This window comes from Cololabis saira, chromosome 23 (assembly GCF_033807715.1).
Source record: "Cololabis saira isolate AMF1-May2022 chromosome 23, fColSai1.1, whole genome shotgun sequence".
NCBI lineage: Eukaryota > Metazoa > Chordata > Actinopteri > Beloniformes > Belonidae > Cololabis > Cololabis saira.
The window spans coordinates 25,848,151-25,870,788 of NC_084609.1; the positions used below are offsets into that span (position 1 = coordinate 25,848,151).

A 22,638-nucleotide genomic window follows, 5' to 3' on the forward strand; every position below is an offset into this window, starting at 1 on the left:
GTAAAGCTTGCTGTTATATTTATTTATATTTTGTATTCAAGCAAAATTGAAAAAGAAAACAAGGGGTAGGACCTCATAAGTTCTTTTACTACCTCCTACAACTTGTCGGGCATGAAGGTTTATTTCCCTTTGATTTGTTTAATGACTGTTTATTTGTATTCTTTTCTAATGTTTTGCGTAATTGTTTTTTTTTCTTTTTTATTGGAAAAAAGATTTCAATCAATCAATCAAAGTACGCATCCCGTATTGAGCTGAAAAGTGACGCACTTTGTCCCGTATTACTATGAGAGTCAAAAAATAGTCATAAAATGCCAATGGAAAATGGCATTGATCTGTTGAGTTCATAAGTTATTTTTTTCTGTTTTACTACAACTGTAGTCTACAGTCATGGCCTTTGAGGCACAAATATGTTTACACGTTTTCTACAGACTTTCTGTTTGCACTTTTGTTATTGCACTAAAAACGTGCACTATTACAGAATAAATGTTCTGCTTTCTTTCTATTTTTTTATATTAATTTATACAATTTTAAGTTAAGCAGGACAGGTTTCTGTTTAAGAAAGATACTTATTTTATTTAGTTCATTTTGTTATTTTGTATTAAAACAAATTGCTGGATAATAATTGTTTTCCATGTGTTCATGGCATTCAAAAATATGCATCTAATTCAATTCAAGTTCGAGTCAAATAGTTAAAAAATCGTTTCACTCACAAAAAAAGGGGCTAAAAAAATTCACCACGCCAGGAAAGGTGAAGGCAATCGGGTTGGCCGGACCGGCTGATGAGGTGGCACTTATTTATTTTACAGGGAGTTGGCAACTCTACAGACAGGGAATTTGACTCCGGTTATTTCGCACACTGTACAGCCATTTTTTCAACTTCATTCAATTTTATTTATATAGCGTCTATTACAACAGAAGTTGTCTCTAGGATCTTTCCAGAGACCCAGAACATGACCCCTGAGCAATTATTACATAAACATAACATATGGTAGACAATGGTAGGTAAAAAACTCCCCTAGTTTTTCTCCTCTAGTGGGATAAAAACCTTAAGCCAAACAGCAAGGAAAACTCCCTTAGGAGGGAAGAAACCTGGACCAGGACCTGGATCATAAGGGCTGAATTAAGGTTCTGAATAAAAGTGACATAACCCACAAAAATATGCAGGAAAGGGCTCAACGTGATATTAATAATAAACAAACAGTAAAAGTAAACACAAGTATAGTTTATATGTGAATGAACATCATAATCAGCATCTCCTGGCTGCTTAAATCCTACTGAAGAAGTAAGGGGGTACTCTTGGGGGTACTACTGCCCATGTGAGTTTTTTGTCTATTCTTTAGGGCTTCATGTTTTTTAAAAGTAAAAAAGTTACATGTTGCTGTTTGTCTGACGCTGACTATTTCTATAACCAAATGTGAAAATAATCAATTAAATATGAGCAGCTTTGTAGCATTACAGTAAAGTCAGTTGTCCTGATGTATATGGAGTAGTTTCAGGGTTTCAAAATAATGTGGAGCAGGTTTTAATTCAAATATACATCCACATCCCTTGTGCCTCACAGCAGGAAGGTTTCTGGTTTGACTCCTGGACCAGCAGGGTCTTTCTGTGTGGAGTTTGCATGTTCTCCCAGAGCCTGCGGGGGTTTTCTCCGGGTACTCCGGCTTCCTCCACAGTCCAAAAACATGGAGGTTAGGTTAATTGATCATCCTAAATTGCCCGTAGGGGTGTGTGTGTGTGTGTGTGTGTGTGTGTGTGTGTGTGTGTGTGTGTGTGTGTGTGTGTGTGTGTGTGTGTGTGTGTGTGTGTGTGTGTGTGTGTGTGTGTGTGTGTGTTTGTTAACTCCTCTGTCAGTAAAACTTTGTGAGGTTGGCAAAAACTTGGTGTTATTTTTTTTGCTGATCTTAACTTCCAGAAACACATAGCTAATGTCTCCAAAACTGCCTTCTACTAAAACATCAGGCACCGTTCCAGTTTGAGAGGAATTGTCCAACAAAGTTGAAGATATGAAGATGGAATCCAGCTTTGAGTCCATGAAACGCATCTTCGATACAGAAACGGAGGAGGAGTTTCTATTGCTGCAGTACCAGCTTCAAGAAAGTCTCAAGCACTTCCAAAAGGATGTACGGAGACAGAACATGGAAAAAGAAAGAGAAAATACAAAATTAATGAGTGAAGTGCAAAATTTGAAAGAGAGGGAGGAAAAGTGGAAGGAAATATCTCTATCTCAGACCGGTAACGTCCAGACAAAGAGCCCTGAAAAAGAGATGGAGACTGTCAGACCCTGTTGATGAAGACGCTTGTGGTGACACACAATTACAAAATAATCTCAACTCAACACAAGAGAAGGCCAAAGATATCCCAAGTAAGAAGTCAAAAAAGAGAAAGTGGATTGAAAAACTATGTGACAGTGAAACTATGTTTCCAGATGATGAAATATCACCTATCACCAAGTCACCTTTCCAATCTTCCTCTCCATCCAGAGAATATCTTCATCTGTTACATCCAGACAATAATGCAGCCCCCGCTGAAAACCAGTCACGCAAGAAGTTGAGACTGTCAGGGCCATCAGTTGGTGAAGACGCTTGTGGTGACGCACTATTTCAAAATGAACTCCCGTCGATAACACTAGAGAACGCCCAAGATATCCCAAGGACGAGGTCAAAGAGTATAAACTGGTATGGGGACATAAGTGACACAGTGATGATGATTCATCAGTTTGCTCCTGGCTTTCATCTCCTGACCTCACCGATCATCCACTTCTCATGAGCTCTTCTCCCCCTGTGTCCCAAAACGAACTCTTGTCCATGATACAAGACACAAAAGAAGACATTTCAAGGAAGAAGACAAAGATGATGGAAGAAATGACTGATCACGCAACTAACTATCCAGACGATGCAACACCATGACCCTCACATGGACCCCTCACTCAACTGACCACAGACCCCTATCCTTTAACTATCCTTTCACCATGGGCGCAATTTCCACTGGGGACAGGGGGGACATGTCCCCCCCACTTTTCAAAATCATCTTTTTGTCCCCCCCACTTTTTATAGTTTAAAAACTAACGGTAGGCTCAGCCTGTAATTGCGAATCATCAAGACACCCAAAGGTACTGACGGCACGGCGGCACGGCAGCCCAGCTCCCCCTCCCCCTCCTCCCTCCGCTCTCCCCTCACTGCTGCTCAAGGCTGATTTATGGTTCTGCGTTAAATCGACGCAGACCCTACGGCGTAGGTTACGCGGCGACGCGCACCGTACAGTGCGCGTCGCCGCGTACGCCGTAACCCTACGACGTAGGTTCTGCGTCGATTAACGCAGAACCATAAATCAGCCTTCACAGACAGACAGCCAGGACGCGGCGCAGAAATGAAGAGGAGCCGGCAGCTCAGTTTAAAATCCATTTTTGCTATTAGTATTGTTACTTTAGAACAATATTACTCCAGTAAAAGTAAAAAGAACTTTGCATTAAAACTACTCTTAAAAGCACAATTTATCCAAAACCTTACTCAAGCAAATGTAACTGAGTGCTACCCACCTCTGGTTTTGTGTGTTGTATAGAGTATGGAAAGCAAGTTCACTAACTGTAATGTCGGACTTACACCACAGGCTCAAACTCAGAGAGAGGCAGGGGAAAGCAGCAGCACTGTAGTGCAGGTAGGTTAATATGTTGTAAATGGTTAGGTGATTTTGGTTTGTTTATAAGGAAAGGAAGGAATGAACATGATCTATTTTCATATTTCATAGGAGAAATATGTGGAGACAGGCGCAAGTGAAGAGGTGCAGGCAGGAACCCAACCATGTTAGCCCAAAAGTGATTGTAGAAGCATCTCAGCAACAAAACCTTAAGATCAAGAGAAGTGGTACTGTGAATTTCCTTGGCTCCATTATAGACAAGGAGTCAATGGAATCCTATGTTTTTTCTGTTCCCAAGCTTTTGAAAATGAAAAATCAAGCCTGGCCAAGAATGCAGATCCAGCATTTTCCAAAAAGGGGAAAAAAAAATAAAAATTAAATTGTCTAAAAAAGTAAATGCATATTAAAATTGTTTGATTGTTCGCATTCACACACACATAGTCTTACAAAGCCACACTGCACATCCACGCTACAGCTACACGCACAAATTTGCCGTTCCTACTTGTGTCCCCCCCACCTCTGAAACTAAAGTTTCGCCCTTGCCTTTCACTATAACACGCTTTGGAGCTGTATCTCCAACATGGAGGTTCCAGCGATGAAGACAGCTCGTGACCTTGACTAAGAACATTTAAAGTAGGGATGCCCCGATACCGATAAACAAGGCAGACTGCAAGCTATGTGCTACTAAGGTGTCAAGAGAAGGGAAGGAGAATACGTCGTTTAATACCAGCAACTTGATAAAACATCTCAAGACGCATCATAAAGCTGAGGATACAGAGTTTGCTAATGCTACTGCAAGACCACAACAGCCAACATTAGCTCAAGTTCTGCAAAAGCGACAGACAATGGCAAGAGACGACCCACGGGCCGTTAAAATAACGGAGGCTCTAACCCGTTATAAAGCGCTGGATGACAAGCCACTGTCAGCTGGAGAAGACCAAGGATTTCACCGTCTTCTCTACACACTGAGCCGCGATATGTTTCATTGATATGTTATGTTTGATCTTTTCTTAATTGTGAAGACAGTGCCAGTGTGGATTATTATTATTTACACAGAAATATTCTTTTTTGTTTAAAATAGTTATTCTACTCATTTTATTTATTTTTATTGAATGTATCTGTTGCAAATAAAGCCTGTCTTCCAATTCATTGCATTTTTAGCCTAGTTATTTTTGTGGTAGAAGTATCGTATCGGTACTCTGTATCGGCAAATACACAAATTAAAATACTCGTACTTGTACTCGGTGTGAAAAAAAATGTATCGGGGCATCCCTAACTTAAAGAAAGGACAAATTAATAGTGTATAATTAATGATATATCATAATTATACAGTTATTCAAATGATAAGCGATAAAATGTCACTCAGGGGATTATTGAGTTGAATGTAAGAGGTATAACACTATCTTTTATCAAAAGCATATTTTTTATTTGTTTACTCACTTTTTTAATTTGTAAATTGAACTCTCAACAATCGGAGATCATTACAATACAATTTGATAGCTCAGCTCAGGGTTTAGTGTGTGGAGGCTGCTTGTCCTCCATGTGCTCTGGTTTCCCCCTACACTCCCCAAAACATGCACATTAAGTTGATTTACGATTGTAAATGGTCCCTTTCAAAATAATTCAAAAATAGTACGAGAACAAAATAGTTAAAAAATAGTATAGTTGGTGAAGGAAAGTGACCTAATCCACAAAAACATGCAGGAAATGCAAAACTCTGAAATTACTCAATGTGACATTAATAATAAAACAAACAGTTAAAATGTACACAAGTATAGTTTATGTGCGAATGAATAAAAATAAAAAAAAAAATAAAAAAAAGGTTTATGGAAGGTCTGATGGAGCCTGTCCTTGCTCTCTATATATATTTTTGGACTCTTTACAAAATAAAATGAATAAAAAAATAAAATTACCCAATGTGTTGATACGACCAAAAAATGAATAAATAATAATCAGAAAACTATTGGAAGACAAAACTGGGGGCGTTTTTTATTTCAATAATCAATACTGAGAAAAAAAAAAAATCCTGTGAATTATTTCACACATCGGGCATTAAAGGATTAAAAGAAAACTACCTCTCAGCCAAATTCATAAGGGACAGCTTCCCAAATGTGGTGATGGGAACAATCACACTGTTCCTTGGTGACATCAAAAAGCAACTGTTCCACATGAAATTTATGCTTTAAGGTTTTCTTAAGTTTTATGTGGAGAATAAAAGATGCCATAAAAATGAAGTTCAGTCAAATGATAACTGATGCACGTGTGCATGCTGTTGGGAAAGACTGGATGGAGGAATCTGAAAAGAAAAGAAATAAAGCAAGAAAACAAGACTAAACCCCAAAGCAAAATGTTCAGTGTTTTATTTAAAAACTATAAACAGTCACCAAAGTAAATAAAGCCAATCTCTAACAGACTGTTAAGTCTATGTATAGTCACACATCCTACCGACACCGCAGAAATGAAGATGGTTGGGTCGCCCCGGTCAGATGCTAATACGACAGGCAGTCAAATGTTACACAACACACGGTAGAGAGGACAGTCTGAGGACGTGAGCCGGAATGTGGCATGGTATTAAGAATGAAAAAATAGTACAATAAAACTCCACACTATATTAAGATAGAAAAAAGTAGTGAAGAAAATATCATACCTGCACGTAAAGCAAAGAACACAGGAGAAAACCTGTATAAAAACTCCATGTATTTAAACCAATTTACAAATACAAAAAAATTTTGGTACGCGCACTGTGCCCGTACAATGACAAAACGCTTACAGTGGATACATGTTCCTTTTGTGTGTGTGTGTCTGTGTGTGCGCGTGCGTGCGTGTTCAGGGGAGGGTGTGTGAGGGTAGAGGAAGGGAAGAGAATACCTTCAATATTTTTTTTTCTTCTACAAAATGACATGAGATATATTATTCCATACTCTTTCAGCCAGCAAAATGAGTTCTACAAGGTATTATAATACAAAAAATGTCACAGTTCCACAAAAAACTGTTTTTCCCCTCCCAAAGCTTTACAGCATCAGTACCTTTGCAGAATTATTTACAAGTTCTTAAGTACATTCATCCACTGCTGAGTATAGAATCACATTAGATACAAGTGACCAGGGATCATAAAAAAGAAAAAAAAAAAACAGAAAAAAACAAAAAATAAAATAAAAACATACTAATTTATTAAATCCTGCCAAAGTAATGCTTCTATTACTCCACAGAGCAAGTTCTCCAGTGGCTGTATCGGCATGAAATGATCTTTATATATATTCACAACATATTTACAAGATTCTTTCATTAATTGTAATGGTATTCATTTCAATAATAAATAAGTGAAAATATATCGACTCAAGTAAGAAAACCAAGCTACTGAGTTTCTAAAGAAAAAACAAAAACAAAAAAAAAATCTCTGCACCAGTTGCCAGCTGAGTCCCCCTCCACGAAACGCTGGGGGCGTCTTCAGTAGCCCCGCCCCCTTTCCGCCCACCTGTACTATAGAGTTGCACCAAACGTGCACGCACCCGCTCCATCCAGGGGAAAATGTAGAAAAAAAGGGGAACATTTTTATTTTAAAACATAGCTTAAACAAAATGTGCTCGTGTTTGGGGTTTTGTCAGTGGAGTCCCCTCGGGGAGACGCCCCCTGGTGGACAGCTGGTGGAAGACCCCAAGGCTGTTTTTTTTTCTTCTTTTTCCTGTGTAGGATTAGGGTGGGGGTGTCGACACAGGTTGGCGAGGAAGTCGATAAGGGGGGCATTACGGGGGGGTGGACACGGTAGGGGGGGGTGGATCTTCGTCCTGTTTCCTCCCGCTGCTCCGCTCACTTCCGTGGACCTGCTACGGCTCACCAGTGTTTGCTCCTCTCGTCACCGGAGAGGGACCGGGCTGGATGAGGGGGGGGGTTCTCCTTTTTGGCTTTAAGCCTGAAGCGAGCGCGTGAGTTCATAAAGGCATTTGGCGAGCGTGGTGGAAACCTCCATGTTACTTAACGCAAGCACGGAGAGGTGCGTCTCATGCCTCTTTACCAACCTGAGAGTCCAAGAGAAAAAACAGAGAGAAAAGAAAATAAATCAATCAGTCAAAGTTCTGGTTCTGACCAAAAACAACACATTAGGTCATGTGTACCACAGATGTGGACACGTGTTGGCACGCCTTCAAATAAAGAAAGAAAAACCCACAGTAGTCTCTGAAAAAACTGGAATAAAAAAGGAATCATAAATAAGAACTGACTAAAAACTGAATAATGAAAATCAGACATCAGTTTTTAATTGTGGTTCAATGAAATCATAGAAAATACTTCTGAAATAAGCCTTGATTCATTATTCGGTAGCCTCAACGTGATGATTTTCTGCAATCACTTTATTATCTAACTCTCGATGAGAGTCCTCCACCTGCAGACTGGTATTTTGATGGATTCCTTATGCAAACAGCTCCAGCTGGCTCGGGTTTGAAGCGTTTCTTATCCAGACTGCAAGTTTCAGCAGCTTCCACAGATGTTTAACAGGATTTAGATCAGAGCTCAGCAGAACTCTTCAGAACAGTCCAATGTTTTGGTCCTGGTTAGTCTTGGGCGCTTTTAGTTGTGCGAGGACTCGTGACCTGCGACTCAGCTCAAGCTTTCTGACACTGTGCGCCGCATTTGTCTCCAGAAAGTCTTCATAGTCTTGAGACTTTATTGAACCCGCACAGATTCCGGCCCCCCGGGACCAGCCGCAGCAAAGCAGCTTCAGAACAGAACCCAGCTTTGGCCACGTTTCAAGGCAGGTTTATTCTTATATCACAATTCAACACCAAGGTGATTCTAAGTGCTTTACAGAGACACCAAAACATCTGTTTCACAGCAGCTACAGTCTTCTTTTCTTTCAAGGCTTCATTCTTGTGTATGTGGACAATGATGTGGTTGATGTGGCTCAAACATTGATGGATGTGACGAAGTTAATCTTAAATTCCTCTGGAAGTGGTATCAGGTTCTTCCATTTCCATTCATATTATTCATCTCTTCGATGCAGGAACATCGAGCTTCTTGCAGCCTTCACCTTTAACACGTTTGCCCTCAAATGTTTTCCTGAGCTTCTCAGACAACTCTCTCCTTTACTTCCTTACTACATTATTTTCAAACTTTTCCAAGGGGCATAAACTCATTTTTCCAGATTAGTTTTTTTTTTTGGTTTCCTTTTAACCTAAATTCAAAAGCAGTGTCTGAGTTTCATTAGTCAATGTGATGTCAGTTTCTGAAGAACAGGAACTTTATTTTGAAACAACAGAACTGGAGCTCTTGTTTTAAAGCAGGAAAGTGTCTCCCCGAGGTTTCATCAGTAGTTAGTTAGAGACAGACAGAGGAAGCTGTGAGCACGTGCTGAGAGAGCTCCGGTGCCTGGAGCTGTTCTGTCCTGGACATTTCCAGGGAAGCTACTGGTGGGAAAACAGTCATGTTTTCATTTACTACTAGATGACAGTTTTCCTTGCTAAAAAATGTTTAACTATAAGATTAAGCCAAGTTAGCTTTGCTGATTTGTTTGATTAGTTGCAGGTGTAGCAACATGTGAAGGCTTATAGTAGTATTGTTTCTTACACCCTTTTTTTGTTAAAGTATTTTACATTTAGGGATAATGGATAAAGGTTGTGTTCTTTTCTCTTGCATTGTGAAGGTTTCCAACCTTCTTGACTGCCAGGTAACTCAATGGAGGTTTCAGAAAGTGGAGGAAAAAAAGGAGAAAGTGGTCGTCTGAGTGGATCCATCCTGGCCTGTGATTGGCCAAGCCTTTTTCATGTTCGGGCAGACTTATACAAACTCCCCAGATAACTTGAAAATCAATGTTTAGTCATTGATTCTATTTATTACTTTAGTAAGGTTCAAGTTGTTTCAGTGACAGTTGTGGGTTCTGGTTCCTTAAATGGACATGTTTATTTGAGACCACTCTTACTTAAATCATCCTTCAGACCCACAATGCCCTCCAGTGTGGCTCAAACTCCCTGCAGCCGCCAGCATACTTACGTTCGACCACAGTCAGAGTGCTTGGCGATGTTTTTTAACGTTAAGGCAGCAGTCAGTCGTATGTGTTTGGTCACCGGACCTTCTTTCTCATCCTGGGAGGAGAAAAAAAAAAAAAAAACAGTGATTAACTATCCGGTTCAGCGGGTGGTACACTTCAATAAATGGCAATAAATGCAATAAATGACTTGTTGCTGGTTATCTGAATGGATTTTTTGTGTCTGGTCCTGAGCACGTAGGGCCCATTTCTTGAATCTATTACTTCACTCTCAAGTCTAGATTTGGACATTTTCTCGAGTATTTCCAGCACGTCCTGAGCGATGCGTGTGAAGCGCATGGCGACTGAAACAAGGGCCGTTTGTGTCTGACGAGCAGCTCCTGTCCAACAGCGGGAGCTTCACAGAAATACAGGGAGAAAGCGTCCGGGCCCGGGCCGGCTCTACTCACCGTGAAGTCCCTGAAGACCAGGTTTCGAGAGCCTCTGCGTAAGGCCATGAGAGCTGCGCTCGGATGATTGACAATTGCTTTCGGTGTTCTTTGTGCCGGAGTGCTGCCTGCCACCGGCGGAGTCCTGACACCACATCAAAAATGCATTAGTATCATTCAAAGGTGTCTCCAGTCAAATGTTTTCTTGAGAGGCTTTTTTTTGTTTTAAAACTGACAACATGACAGCTGTGAGGAGGTTTCTGTGTAATCTAGCATTTCATTTTAGCATCAAGCCAGTCGCTTTCATAATTTACACCGACAATAAAGTGAATATTTAAAATATAAAACGATAAACAGTTATAAAGAAATCTGTTAATTATGTTGGTATAGCCTATTATAGATTAACATGAAAATAGCACCACTATATACCCCTTTTTGCATTATTGGTATTACTATTTTTATATAACATAATGCAATGACAGTTTCTCTTTGTTTTCTTTTTATATATTTCTTTTCTTATTTGTGTATTATCATCCACCGGATGCCATATTGTGTGAATGATATACACTGCACAGGATAGGCTATAATAAGCCCTTGGCTTCAGCCTACTCCTTTTTCGGACATTTCTATTTACCTTTTTTTTTATTTGTGAAATGAACATGTAAATGTCTCAATGTATTCTGTCCGAAATAAACCATTCACTCATTCATTCATTCATTCATTCAATATTTGATTTTCGTCTTGCACTCGAGTCACACGAGCCAAACAGAGAAGGATGTACGTACTGGGAAGAAGTCGGATTGGGACTTTGCGCCCGCTGCTCCTCCAACTTTAGTCCAGCCAGCAAAGCCTCTCGAGAACAGTGCTTATCCTGGGAAAACAGAGAAGTTGTTTAGAATAAATCTGCAGACTCTTTTGCTGCTGAAGTATGATGTCATTTTATACAACATAAACACAGAATAAAAACTCAAAAGAAGAACGGAGGCTTTTTACCTGCAGATGTGTGATGAAGGACAGTCTCTGCCGGGGGAAAGGTTCACACCCCTCCCACTGACAATGACCTCCATACACATCCTTCCCCCCGTGTTGCGTTGCTGCGTGGTAAAATACTTGAGAGGGCGTTTCGAACCATCTAGAGAGAGGAAAAAGGGAGAGCAGACGCTTGAAGCAGGCTCGTGAAGAGACAACAGGCGAGGGCATCCGGATGTGCTGATCTGCGGCGACGTACCGTTTACACGACTGCCATAGACACTTGAAATTCTGCCCTGCTTTCCGGCTGGGCTCTGGCGGCGCCGTGGGGGTCTGCTGTGCGGGGAGGTTTGGGCTGTGGTTCCCTGCTGGTGACGGCTGGGAGACGGGGGGCGGGCTAACCGTGGGCTGCGGGAGACATTCAACAGTCAGGGGATTCACACGAGTACAGGACGGATGCAGACACCGAGCGCCAACAGATAAGGAGCCAGGTGCTTGATAGTTACACAAAATCAGAATCAACGTGTCGGCTGAGATGTAACACCAGCCAGTCTATCGGCAGGAGTTGTTCACTCAGCAGCTTTGTTGTTGGAGGTGGGTATCGGTGAGAGCCACATGGTCTTAACTGGCTTCACTTTCTTAACCTCCAGACATGCAGAGCATGAAACATCAGCCCCTTTCACACAGCCAGTTCGAGGCGGGAACGTTGCGCCTTTAAGCCGCCTCGCTGTTCTGTGTGAAAGTCACGGAGGCGGAATGGGGGGGCCAAGTGGCCCCACCAATAAGCCGGCAGCGGAGGTAGTCACAGAGCCGTCACAGAGACGAAACGGGGTCTGTGTGAATGACACAGCCGGCATGCCGCTGACATGACGGTCGGACTGACGCTGTCGTCACGCCTCTGATTGCGGAACGCCGGCATGCTGTGTGAATTTACAGACGGGAGCGGCGTTATGCCGGCGTTGTATGGTTCTGTGTGAACCAACAAAGGCGGCGTATTGGCAGGACTTCTTTACACCAATATTGCGGAATCTCTGTGTGAAAGGGGCTATCTACTACTACTATTGTCATCTTGGTTGCCATTCTGGGGCTTGAACCAGGGTCCTCCAGACCCAAGCCCACCTCTGTAGCCACTAGACTACCAACCTTTTATCCCTTTTATGGGAAAAATGTTTGTTTTTGCATGTTTTTTTTCACATATACACAGACACACACAAAGAGTTTATGAGTTCATGGGCTTGTTTTAGTTCTGCCTGGTTAAAAACAAAAGTACAAGAAATTTTGTGCTATTTGTGCTTAATTCATTTTTTTATTCTGTTATTATTTTATTTATTTTATTATTTATTAAAGTACTTGAATTTACTTTAAGATTATTTTAATTTAAGCTCATTTTTATTTTTTATTAATTCTAATATATTTTATTATTTTATTGATTTAATTTGCCTGAAGATGATTATTTTGTACTTTTGTCTGTTTGAATGGTTGTGTTAAAAAAATAAATCAGATGTTACTCAACAGTTACTCAGTACTTGAGTAGTTTTTTCACCAAGTACTTTTACTTTTACTCAAGTAATTATTTGGATGACTACTTTTTACTTCTACTTGAGTCATATTATTCTGAAGTAACAGTACTTTTACTTGAGTACAATTTTTGGCTACTCTACCCACCTCTGCTTACAAGTTATGACTGGTTTGCACCTTGCTACAAACTCTATACATTAACGTTCATATGTGCGTCTGCTCATTGTAGAGTTTGCAATTACATGCCTGCCTTCTCCAGATTATCACTGACTTTGCTTAAATTGTAAGGGGTTTTTCCCTGCAAAGGATTTTCCGATACTCAAGTCACATTTCCATTACATCTAGATTTAAACAAAACCTAAATATCGCACAGAAAAACCTGGAATCATGAACTTGTCCAACACCTCTAATTTGGAAAAAAAAAAAACTGCCTTAACCTTTTTTCAATTTGAAGAGATGGTTTTTCAGACACCCTTGTTTCTCATTTGCACATCTCAGACGTCACTGGATGAGACGTATCGGCCAATCTAAGGCAGGGCTGTCGGACTCCAGTCCTATATGCAGTCCTGCATGTTTTAGATGTTTCCCTGCATCAACACACCTGATTTAAATTAACAGTCGTCACCAGCTTGTTATCAAAGTCTGGACAGTTCTGTTGACGACACGGCTCCTTGTATCACGGTGTGCTGAAGCAGGGACACATTTAAAACATGCAGGACACCGGCCCTCGAGGACTGGACTCCGACACATGTGATTTAAGGCACAGGTGTCAAACTGAATGCCACAAGGGCCGGTGTCCTGCATGTTTTAGATGTTTCACTGCTTTAACACACCTGATTCTAATTAATCATCGTCACCAGCTTGTCATCAAAGTCTGGATAGTTCTGTTAATGACACAGTCACTTGTATCATGGTGTAATGAAGCAGGGAAACATCTAAAACCTGCAGGGACACCGGCCCTCGAGGACTGGACTCCGACACCCCTGATTTAAGGTAATCAAAGTCTAGTTTCCAGCTGTTTTTGGCCTTATTAATGCAATGTAGATGTGCTGTAATACTGAATCATTGATAGCCTCTTTTACAGTGAAGAATACCCCGCGTTTAATGCACGGATCTAGCATGTCGTGTGCCTCTTTTACACTGACACACGCAGGGTAGCGTGCCGAGCTGCCCCCACTCCGCCTCTCCTCAGAGGGTCGTATTAACCACGAGTCAGGTCTCATGTAAACAGAACTAACGCGGGGTGGCGGGTCGCTGGAGGGGTTTGTGGATCACGTAACCGGAGTACAACCCACCAGGGAAGGTGTTATTTATTTATTACTATTGTATAAAATAAGGAAACAGCTGATGAGAGTAACAGGAGCTGCAGGAGGTCACAAGGAGGATCTATATTTGCAAGATGAGTAACTGGGGAGACGAGGAGATCCACCAGCTGCTCAGACTCAGAGCCGAGGACGCCATAAACCTGCGTTTGCCCCGATCCACAAAAGATGGTCCATTGTTTGAACAAGTGGCCACAAAAATTAAATACCGGGTCTTTGCAAGAAGCAAAACCCGGCCAAAGAAATTTCATGCTCATGTTCATCCATCCTTGTTTTGAAAACTACACCTGTCTGACGGCGTATAAATCCTGCTGATGTGGGGATAATCCGTCTTTGTACAGGCCCACGCAGGTTATGCTCGCCTTCCTTCCCCTCAGCTCGCCTTCAGGCCCGAGGTGACAAACAACACGCCGTGCGTTTACATTACCAACACGCGGTAAAGGCGTTCCATCATCCAGCGGTAATAGCGGGATCCAGTCTAAAAACACCTACAGATTAATGCATCACACGAGGACGTCGCCTTAGAATAATCATTTGAATGATCATCCTCTGTTGAGTATTGTCAAAACAGCTGTAGCAGCAATTGCTATAATTTGTCAAAGACTAAAAGCTGTTTTGGTCCATTTTCTTAAAGTCAAGATCTTCTTTTTCATCGTTTTGAAAGAAGTCTGTGAGGACACGATACGGCGAGTTAGAGATACCTATGTTATGCTTATGAAAAGAAAACACAGAACCCCTGCAGCTCCACCTTTATCGCAATTTTTTTGCTTACGTTTTGCAAAAGTGTCATGGAAATGTTTAACTTTAATCATATTCGATGGTTTTCCAACCCGTTTGTCACTGAGCTCTTCCGTGTTTTCGATCTAACATGTAATATTTATACGGTAGTTTCCCCCAACGTGGCCGGCTTACATGGAGATCATATCATCATATCTGTAGCTCCATTCAAACGGCTGCAAACGGCTAACTCAATAATTGATATCAACTCCGGAGCTTTTACAGGCTTCATTTACCTTGAAGTAACCAAGGAAACGGCAGCATCTGGCCAGTTCATTTATGTTCGGTCAGCCCCGGAAAATGGAGGTACTTTATTTAACTCTAATAGCTATAATTCCTTTATGGTTCAATGACATTATATGGACCTCTTAAATTGCAGCCTACACTTGAATTAAAAAGTCTATACTTTGATCAAATCATTTGTGGTGGTATATAAAAGGCTAAATCATTAAAACACCGCCACCGATCCATTAGAGTTCGTCTCTAAGTTTAGTTTGAACATCAGTGTGAGAAGGATTTATTCTGGTGATTCACACTAAGATGTCTGAAAAGCATTTTTAATGCCAAGTGAACACAAAGCCAGTGCTCCTTTCTGGCTTTGTGTCTACATCATTTCATGGTTTCCCTGCTGCAGGTTTAATTTCTTTATATTTTAACGCAGCACGGAGCTTGCAGGAGGGTGAATGGAGACAGGAGCGAGAGCTTCTGAAGTCATAGCACAGTATTCTGGGTCAAATCCACAAACTAGGTAAATTCAGCTTGTAAGCAGATGGTGTTTCATCCAAATGCTCCAGATCATTGATTTGGAGCTGTTAAAACGTGTCAAACGAGAACAGAGCAGCTATTACATCAAAGAACACAAAAGGCCCCTGTAACGTGACGGAGGCGAATCCTCCAGGATTTCCCTCGTGTGTCTGTCACAAACAGTCAAAACTCATTTTTATGGCAAACCAGATCAGGAAAGCCCGTGGTGGATAAGGGCGACCCCAGTGTGACTCACCGTTGTGCCAGCTGCCTGTGTGGGGGAGCAGTTCCTCTGCTGAGTGGCGTTCTCTATTGCTACTTTGGCTACTGTGCTTGGGTCTGTTCCTGCTGGCACCGCCACCATGGTGGCGCTGCTGCCGGCGTTGTTGGGATCGCTGATGGTGATGATCCGCACGCCCACCTTGTTGGGGATTCCCGAGGACGCCGCCGAGCCCCGGTCCTCGCTTTCCGCGGGCCTCTTGAGGCCCCGAGCCTCCGGCGCCACTCCGTTTGCGGGAGAGGCGGCGGGACTGTGGGAGGTAACAGTGGAGGGGAGGTTGGAGTTGGGGAGCAGTTGCTGTCTTAGTACGGGCGCGGCGTGGCCCGGCCCCATAGGTCCGTTGGTCATTTCCGAGGAAGGCCGGTGGCCTATTGCTTGGGGTCCGTTGGCCAGGCGCTCCGCCTGCTGGGCTTTGGCAGTGTCCTGCGGGGGCGGGGGAGGGCTGGGGACATGCGGGTCTAAGCTGCGACTCTTATCCGAGGGGCCCACCTCCCCGTTCCCCAAGTACTGTTTGGAAGCGATGTGATTTGGAATGTTTTTGTTAAAGTTCCCGCCGCCGTCGCCCCGGTCAAAGTCACACACCCCGTTGACGAGAGTCTTTTTAGGGTCGGGGTTGCCCTCGTGGGGCGTGTTGGGGCTGGGGGAGAGGGCCTGCTTCCCATTTGCAGGGTGGCTCTCCATGGCCGGGCCATTGAGCGCCCCCTGGCTGTTCCCTGAGTGGTATGGAGGTAGACTGGACTCCATGCACTTCTGACCGTTTAGCAGCTTAGCACCGGCCGCCACGTCGCCGTTGCTCGCTTTGCCGTTGGAGGAGTCTCCCTCTGCCAGCGACGAGTTCTCCATCACCTCGATCTTCCTCTCGTGGATGTGCAGCCCCGTGGCGTCCTTGGCCTCCTCTTCTTTTTGACAAATGATTCGGTCCCCTCTGAGGGGAGCTGGCAGTGGTGGCGGAGGCGGCGGAGGTGGCGGGGCTGCCGGGACGTGGTGGGGCGCCGATCCAGAAGAGAACGGAGGAGGGGGGACCCCCGGAGCGACGCCCCCCTGGCTGACGGCGGCGACGGGAGCGGTGGCGGTGAAGCCGGTGCCGGGGACCACCGTGAACGTAACCTGTCCAGCTGCGGTGGGACCCTGAATGATGGCGGTGCCCCCTGGACTGCTCGTGGAAATGATCTGGCCTGGCAGGAGCTGAACCGTCTGCAGCGCTGGGGCCCCGGCCGCCGGGAGCTGGCCCTGGACCAGCTGGACGTTGAGTTGCTGGGGCTGAGGAGAGGGGTTCTGGGTGCCGTAGCCGGCCTGGTAGATGACCTGGGGACTCGTGTTGTTGGGAGGGGGCACCTGGGGGGCCGGCAGGATTAACTTCCCCCCGGGCGTAGAAGGCCCTCGCTTTGGAAGCAGTAGCTGTTTGATCAAGCTGGACTCGGTGGAGGTAGGCTGAGAGGAAGGAGAGATCATCTGAAGAGGTGGCTGTTGCTGATGCTGCTGTTGGTGGTGGTGCCGTTTCAGGGACAGCGGATGGTTGACAGTCTGACCGGGCGGGACCTGGGTGTTGGAGTTGGAGGCGGGGGGCGGGCAGGGGCTCGACGCTCCGGGCTGCCCCGCTATCTGGATAGTCTGAGCGCCGGGAATGGTGGAGGGGTTGGTGAGAACGATCTGGTGTATGGCGGGGGCGTAGGCGCTGTTCTGCTGAGGATTAGGGCCCACTATGACGACGCTCTGGGCCTGCTGCGGAGGCTGAGGCTGCTGGTTGGGTGTGGCCATCGCGGCTGCCGCCCCGCCGGACTGGTTGGGCGCTGGTTTGGGGGCGATGTTCTGAAATGTGACACGGGAGCCCTGGGAGTTGGGAACCCCTCCCTGAAGCGACGAGGGTGTTGATGCGGCAGCGGCACACTGGGGGTCTCCTTGCGGGGGCCCGCCCAGCTGCCCGGGCAGGGGAGGGGTTTGAGACAGCGGTGGATTCTGGGTGATGGGGGGGCACACGCCTTGTACCCTGGCGGTGAGGATGTGACCCTGTGGGACCGGCTGAAAGAGTGTGACGGGCGTTCCCGTGGGGAGGATGGGCGAGTGCTGCTGATGCTGAGAGACGGGGCCGGGGCTCCGGGGGCTGTGGTTCTGGGGGCCCGGAGCCAGGGCTGCCACCTGGACCATGGGCACCGGCCGGACCTGCTGCTGTCCCGCCGGGGAACCGGGTAACTGCGGCGACACCTGCGGAGACACCTGCGCGGCCATCGGGTGGCGGGGGACGATCGCGTGGTTTCCACGGGGAGCTTCATGCGTGGGTGCGGTCGGGGAGGACGTGGCGGCAGCAACGCTGAGGTGGGGGGCCAGGGACCGGAGGAACTGCGGCCCGAGAGGTAACCCTGGCAACGACAACATACACACAGGTCAACAACAAGATTAATAATAATAATAATACATTTTATTTCTAGTACACTTTTCATTAAAAACAAATCTCAAAATGCTACAAGTTAAAATCAACCATGGATAAAATCAGCCGGAAAAGGATTATTTTTCTTTATGCAGTACAGTAATCCCCCGCTATAACGCGGTTCACCTTTCACGTCTCACTGCTTCACAGATTTGCATTGTGCATCGTGGATTACATTCTGATTGGCTAAACAGTCTCCCCGCTTTTTCACTTCCTGTGTCAATAACGCTGGTTGCTTGGCAACAATGCTGAGAACGGCCAATGAACTTCAGCAGCAGCTCAAGAATGGGACCCTTTAATGAATCGTTCATTACAGTTCTCAAATATAATCGATGGTGGCATGTCGGTTTATAAGAGTCTTTTTGCCCCGAAGAAAAAAGAGCGAAAATTACCCATAACTATGTTCTTCTCTCGAAAAAACACACCTGCACCGCGAGCTTTAGAAGAAAAAGACGCTACAGAGCGGAGTCAGGATGCAGCGGCAGTCAGAAGAGCAGTGAAATACAGACGAGTCACAATTTGTCCTACTGTACTTATTGTATTTTTTGTCATTTTCTCCCGTTCAAATCCAATAACTCAGGTCGCAGTGGGGCGGTGCTGATCTCCGCAAATTTGAAGCCTTGTATAATAATTGTAAAAGAAAAAATAAAGGTTACTACTTCACGGTTTTCACTTATCACGGGTTCTTTTTTTGAGACGTAATCCCCGCGAAAAACCAGGGATTACTGTACATCCTTTGACACGCTAACATCACGCGGGCAAGACAACTTAAAACAGCAAAGTTGCATACAAATCCCAACATGTCAGACTTTATCCTTCTGACCAACCACATATCCAGAACTCATTCAGTTGTAGATACTGAAATAAAATCTGTCAAAAGTCTCCCTCGTCGCGGTTCTAGACCTGAGAATGCACCTTCACCGCTTCACTTTTAATTTCACTAGTACAGGACTGTCTCAGAAAGTTAGAATATTGTGATTTTCTGTAATGCAATTACAAAAATGTCATACATTCTGGATTCATTAAAAATCAACTGAAATATTGCAAGCCTTTTATTATTTTAATATTGCTGATCATGGTTTACAGCTTAAGAAAACTCAAATATCCTATCTCAAAAAATTAGAATATTCTGGGAATCTTAAACTGTAAGTCATAATCAGCTATATTAAAATAATAAAAGGCTTGCAATATTTCAGTTGATTTGTAATGAATCCAGAATGTATGACATTTTTGTAATTGCATTACAGAAAATAAAGAACTTTATCACAATATTCTAATTTTCTGAGACAGTCCTGTACACTCCTGCAGGTTTCTTGCATATGTTTGTCGTCATAATTAGCAAAGAGCAGGTCTCAGTGGTACCAGCTCTGCTCCCTTTGCGAGACCGAAGCCATCCTCCACAGAAACACTCAATCTGGCGAGCCTTCTGTTGGGTCACAGCTACGCCCCACATGACATTTAAACCATCTTTCTCTTCTGCCGCTGCGGATAGCTGACCAAGCAGAAGCTGCCATTAGCATTACCTCCAGCGGAAGACGAGACAAACAGAACCGGTACCTGGACGGACAGCCTGAGGGTCTCCGGGGGCTTCGTGTCGGGCTGCTGGCAGGCTCTGCTGTTGCTGCTGGGACTGCTGGTAGTACAGCTGGATAGGCAGAGGGATCGCCCTTCGCCTCAACCCTACCAGCAGGATGTGAACCTGGCCGCTGACTTTGGACTCCTCTTGCCGCCGCATCGTGTGGTTGGGGAACACAGTTCTGTGGTGGAGAGGAAGCGTGAGTCTTGTGCCTCAACAGAGTTTATGCATTTAATAATCCTGGTAAACATTATATCCAACTAAAGAGGATGATGAGACTTTGGAATGACGACTGACCGCAGACATTTGAGAAAGCCGGTGGAGTTCAGGATGTTGCTTCGCCCCATTTTGCTGCACGTCGCCAGGTATTCGGAGTACATTTCTGACCGAGACACCGAGCCCTCAGGGTTCGTCTCAAAGTGTGCGTTGAGCCTGTTGGCAGGAACAGAAAACGTGGACAGATGGGTTAGAATCCAAGCAGGCACGAAGCTGACATTTCCTCGCTAAGACACCTCGTCTGTGTTTTCCTTCAGTTGCTGCATCACATTATGTACATGAATCAATTAATCTCACCACTGCAGCGTAAACTTTTCTCCATCGAGCTCGACAATGCCAGGCGGGGGTTGAGAAGATTGAGCTGAAACCCTCGTTGCTGAGGAGATGAGACAAAAAGGAAGAACATATTTAAAATATCTTAAAAATAAAAATAAAAAGTTGTGAATTTCTCCACTTTTCTCATTTCCTTGACATGTGTAGTGCTACCCAGGCTCTCCACTAGAGGGCAGCAGACTAGTAGCTTTGAACAAGTGTCCCTACAGGCGCTCAGACACCAGAGGAACGGCACCTTCAAGGTTAGGAGGGTTTGATTGCATTAAGGGGTCGCCTGCTGATTCACACAGTTGCAGTATGGTGATTAGTATGCTTTACAGCTTTTGCTAAAGCCCAGTTTAACTTTCACATAACCGCTTTAGGAGACATGCATACGCAGCAGCCACTCAAGTTTAAGCATACAGCACTTCTCATCAATATTTGAGTAGGTTTTTAACCAAAGCAACAGGTGGGTCAGAATATATTGGCAACACACACTTAACTTCAAATAGTTAAAAGCTTTGAGCAGAGATTACAAATTCTCAGTACACTTATTTCAGCATGCCATTCAAAAAATGGGTTTATTTTTTCAAAAGAAAAGATCGTTTGGATCCTCCTGTGACATCCCCGCCCCATGACTGACCTGGATAACACGCAATCAGCAAGTGATCTCAGTTTTTAAAAGGAAAAGAAATACTACACTTCCAAAGTAATTCCTCCCGTCACTGCTGGCCGGCTAATGCCGGCCTAACGGCTGAGATTTTTACAAAACATTTCCAGCTTGTAGGCAAATTTCCAGCCAGAAGAAAACCATGAAGTCTTGTTGGGTGTAAGGTGGTGGTCTTTCACATGTCATCATGTTTCAAGAAATAACAAACGTATTCAATATCATTGCATGTCTTTAGTCTCGTCTCACCGCAACATGATGCGAGTTGTGTCTGAAACCAATTAGGAGCATCGTCGATCTTTGATTCACAAGGAATCTGGTTGTAGTTGAGGAAACACGACCAGAAAATATTCTAATCTTTAGTCTGGAGCTGAAAACTTTGTCTTTGCACTCAGATGCACGCACCAACTGAAGCGTTCCTGCTAGCAGCGTTTGAAAGGCTGGAGAGCATCAGTACGCAGAAGAGACTGAAATGACTAAAATAAAACAGATCCTAACATGTTGTTATGGGAGAGCTGCGTCCAAAAAGCTCGAGTGAACTTGATTCAGAACAGTCCACGTGCAGCTCAGAACCATGGACCTAAAGTCAAAAGGCAATAAACGTTTTCAGATTTATCAGTTTAAAATGTTTTATACATCATTGCTTTACAAGAAAACAAAAAAAAAAGTTAAGCTAACAGAGATACCACCCTTCAGTTTAATTTAATAGAAAGAGATGAATATTTAGGGACTTTTAACACTACTTAACTGAGGTTTTTGTTTTAGAAACAAACAAAAGCTTGATCATCTACAAATACATTTATTACTAAATTATTTATTAAAGCAGCATGAGAGTTTTTCCATGTTAAAATACCAGATTACATTTTTATCTTAAAGAATATTTGAATCGTTTCAGGAAGCTCCATCTAGCTCTAGTCCAGAGTAACTTTAGACATCCATGTCAGTCCTCTCTTCCAACAACCCAAGTACCCCGACAACACTAAACTAGATCACAGAGCTACAGTTGACATCATGGCAGAGAAAAGTGAAAGACTCAAAGTAATGATGGAGGAAAAAAACAGAACGCAACTGAACAAGAGACGACAAGAGTGAATGGGGGACACGCTGAGCTCAAAACTGCAAACGTCCCTTTATGCTGCTTTATTCATAATGCAGTTACGATGGACAAAATATATGAAAATGTTGCGCTTGAGCAGTGGAAAGCATTTTTATTAAGACACCGTGACCCAACAGTGACTGCTTTTACCAATGCAACCTGGTAAAATCACCTTTGAAATCATTTTTGTTTTGTTTTCAGCTTATTTACATGTAAACTGAGCCGTCAGGTCACAGTGCAGTGCACACAGAGGCTACACTCTTTAGTATAATGTAGCCACAGTGTGTCCAACACATCTCTGCATGCAATACATCTCTGCATGTAACAGACTGTCCACATATTTAATTTTTAAACAAGCAACTGAGCCACTAAATCGGCAACAACGAGACGAAGCTGCGAGTCCTCATCTTGATGCTCTCATATACATTTAACCGTTTTCATTTTATATCCATAAATCCAGTTCTATCCTGTTTGGGCTTCAGTGAGTAAAGCAGCACTGATACGACATCTGGATTAAAGAAATCCAAAGGACCAAAGAGGTTTTAGATCAACCACGACACCGTTGATAATTGCTTTGCTCCTTGTCAGAGTGGTGCACACTCACATTAACCCTAGAACAGACAACCCCACAGTGACTT

General features: G+C 43.9%; 1 protein-coding gene across 1 annotated transcript in view; it reads right to left on the minus strand.

The window, feature by feature from the left end:
• Positions 1-5,976: 5,976 nt before the first annotated feature.
• The window catches only part of arid2 (AT-rich interactive domain 2), a 39,337-nt gene continuing 22,675 nt past the window's right edge, over positions 5,977-22,638 (minus strand). The window contains exons 12-21 of the mRNA XM_061714592.1: positions 20,223-20,301; positions 19,947-20,081; positions 19,631-19,830; positions 15,625-18,005; positions 11,267-11,415; positions 11,032-11,170; positions 10,824-10,909; positions 10,060-10,183; positions 9,616-9,707; positions 5,977-7,649 (exon numbers count right to left, since the gene is read on the minus strand). Of these exons, the coding sequence (XP_061570576.1) occupies positions 7,538-7,649; positions 9,616-9,707; positions 10,060-10,183; positions 10,824-10,909; positions 11,032-11,170; positions 11,267-11,415; positions 15,625-18,005; positions 19,631-19,830; positions 19,947-20,081; positions 20,223-20,301 (3,497 nt within the window). The 3' untranslated portion in view covers positions 5,977-7,537. The remainder of the gene's footprint in view (positions 7,650-9,615; positions 9,708-10,059; positions 10,184-10,823; positions 10,910-11,031; positions 11,171-11,266; positions 11,416-15,624; positions 18,006-19,630; positions 19,831-19,946; positions 20,082-20,222; positions 20,302-22,638) is intronic.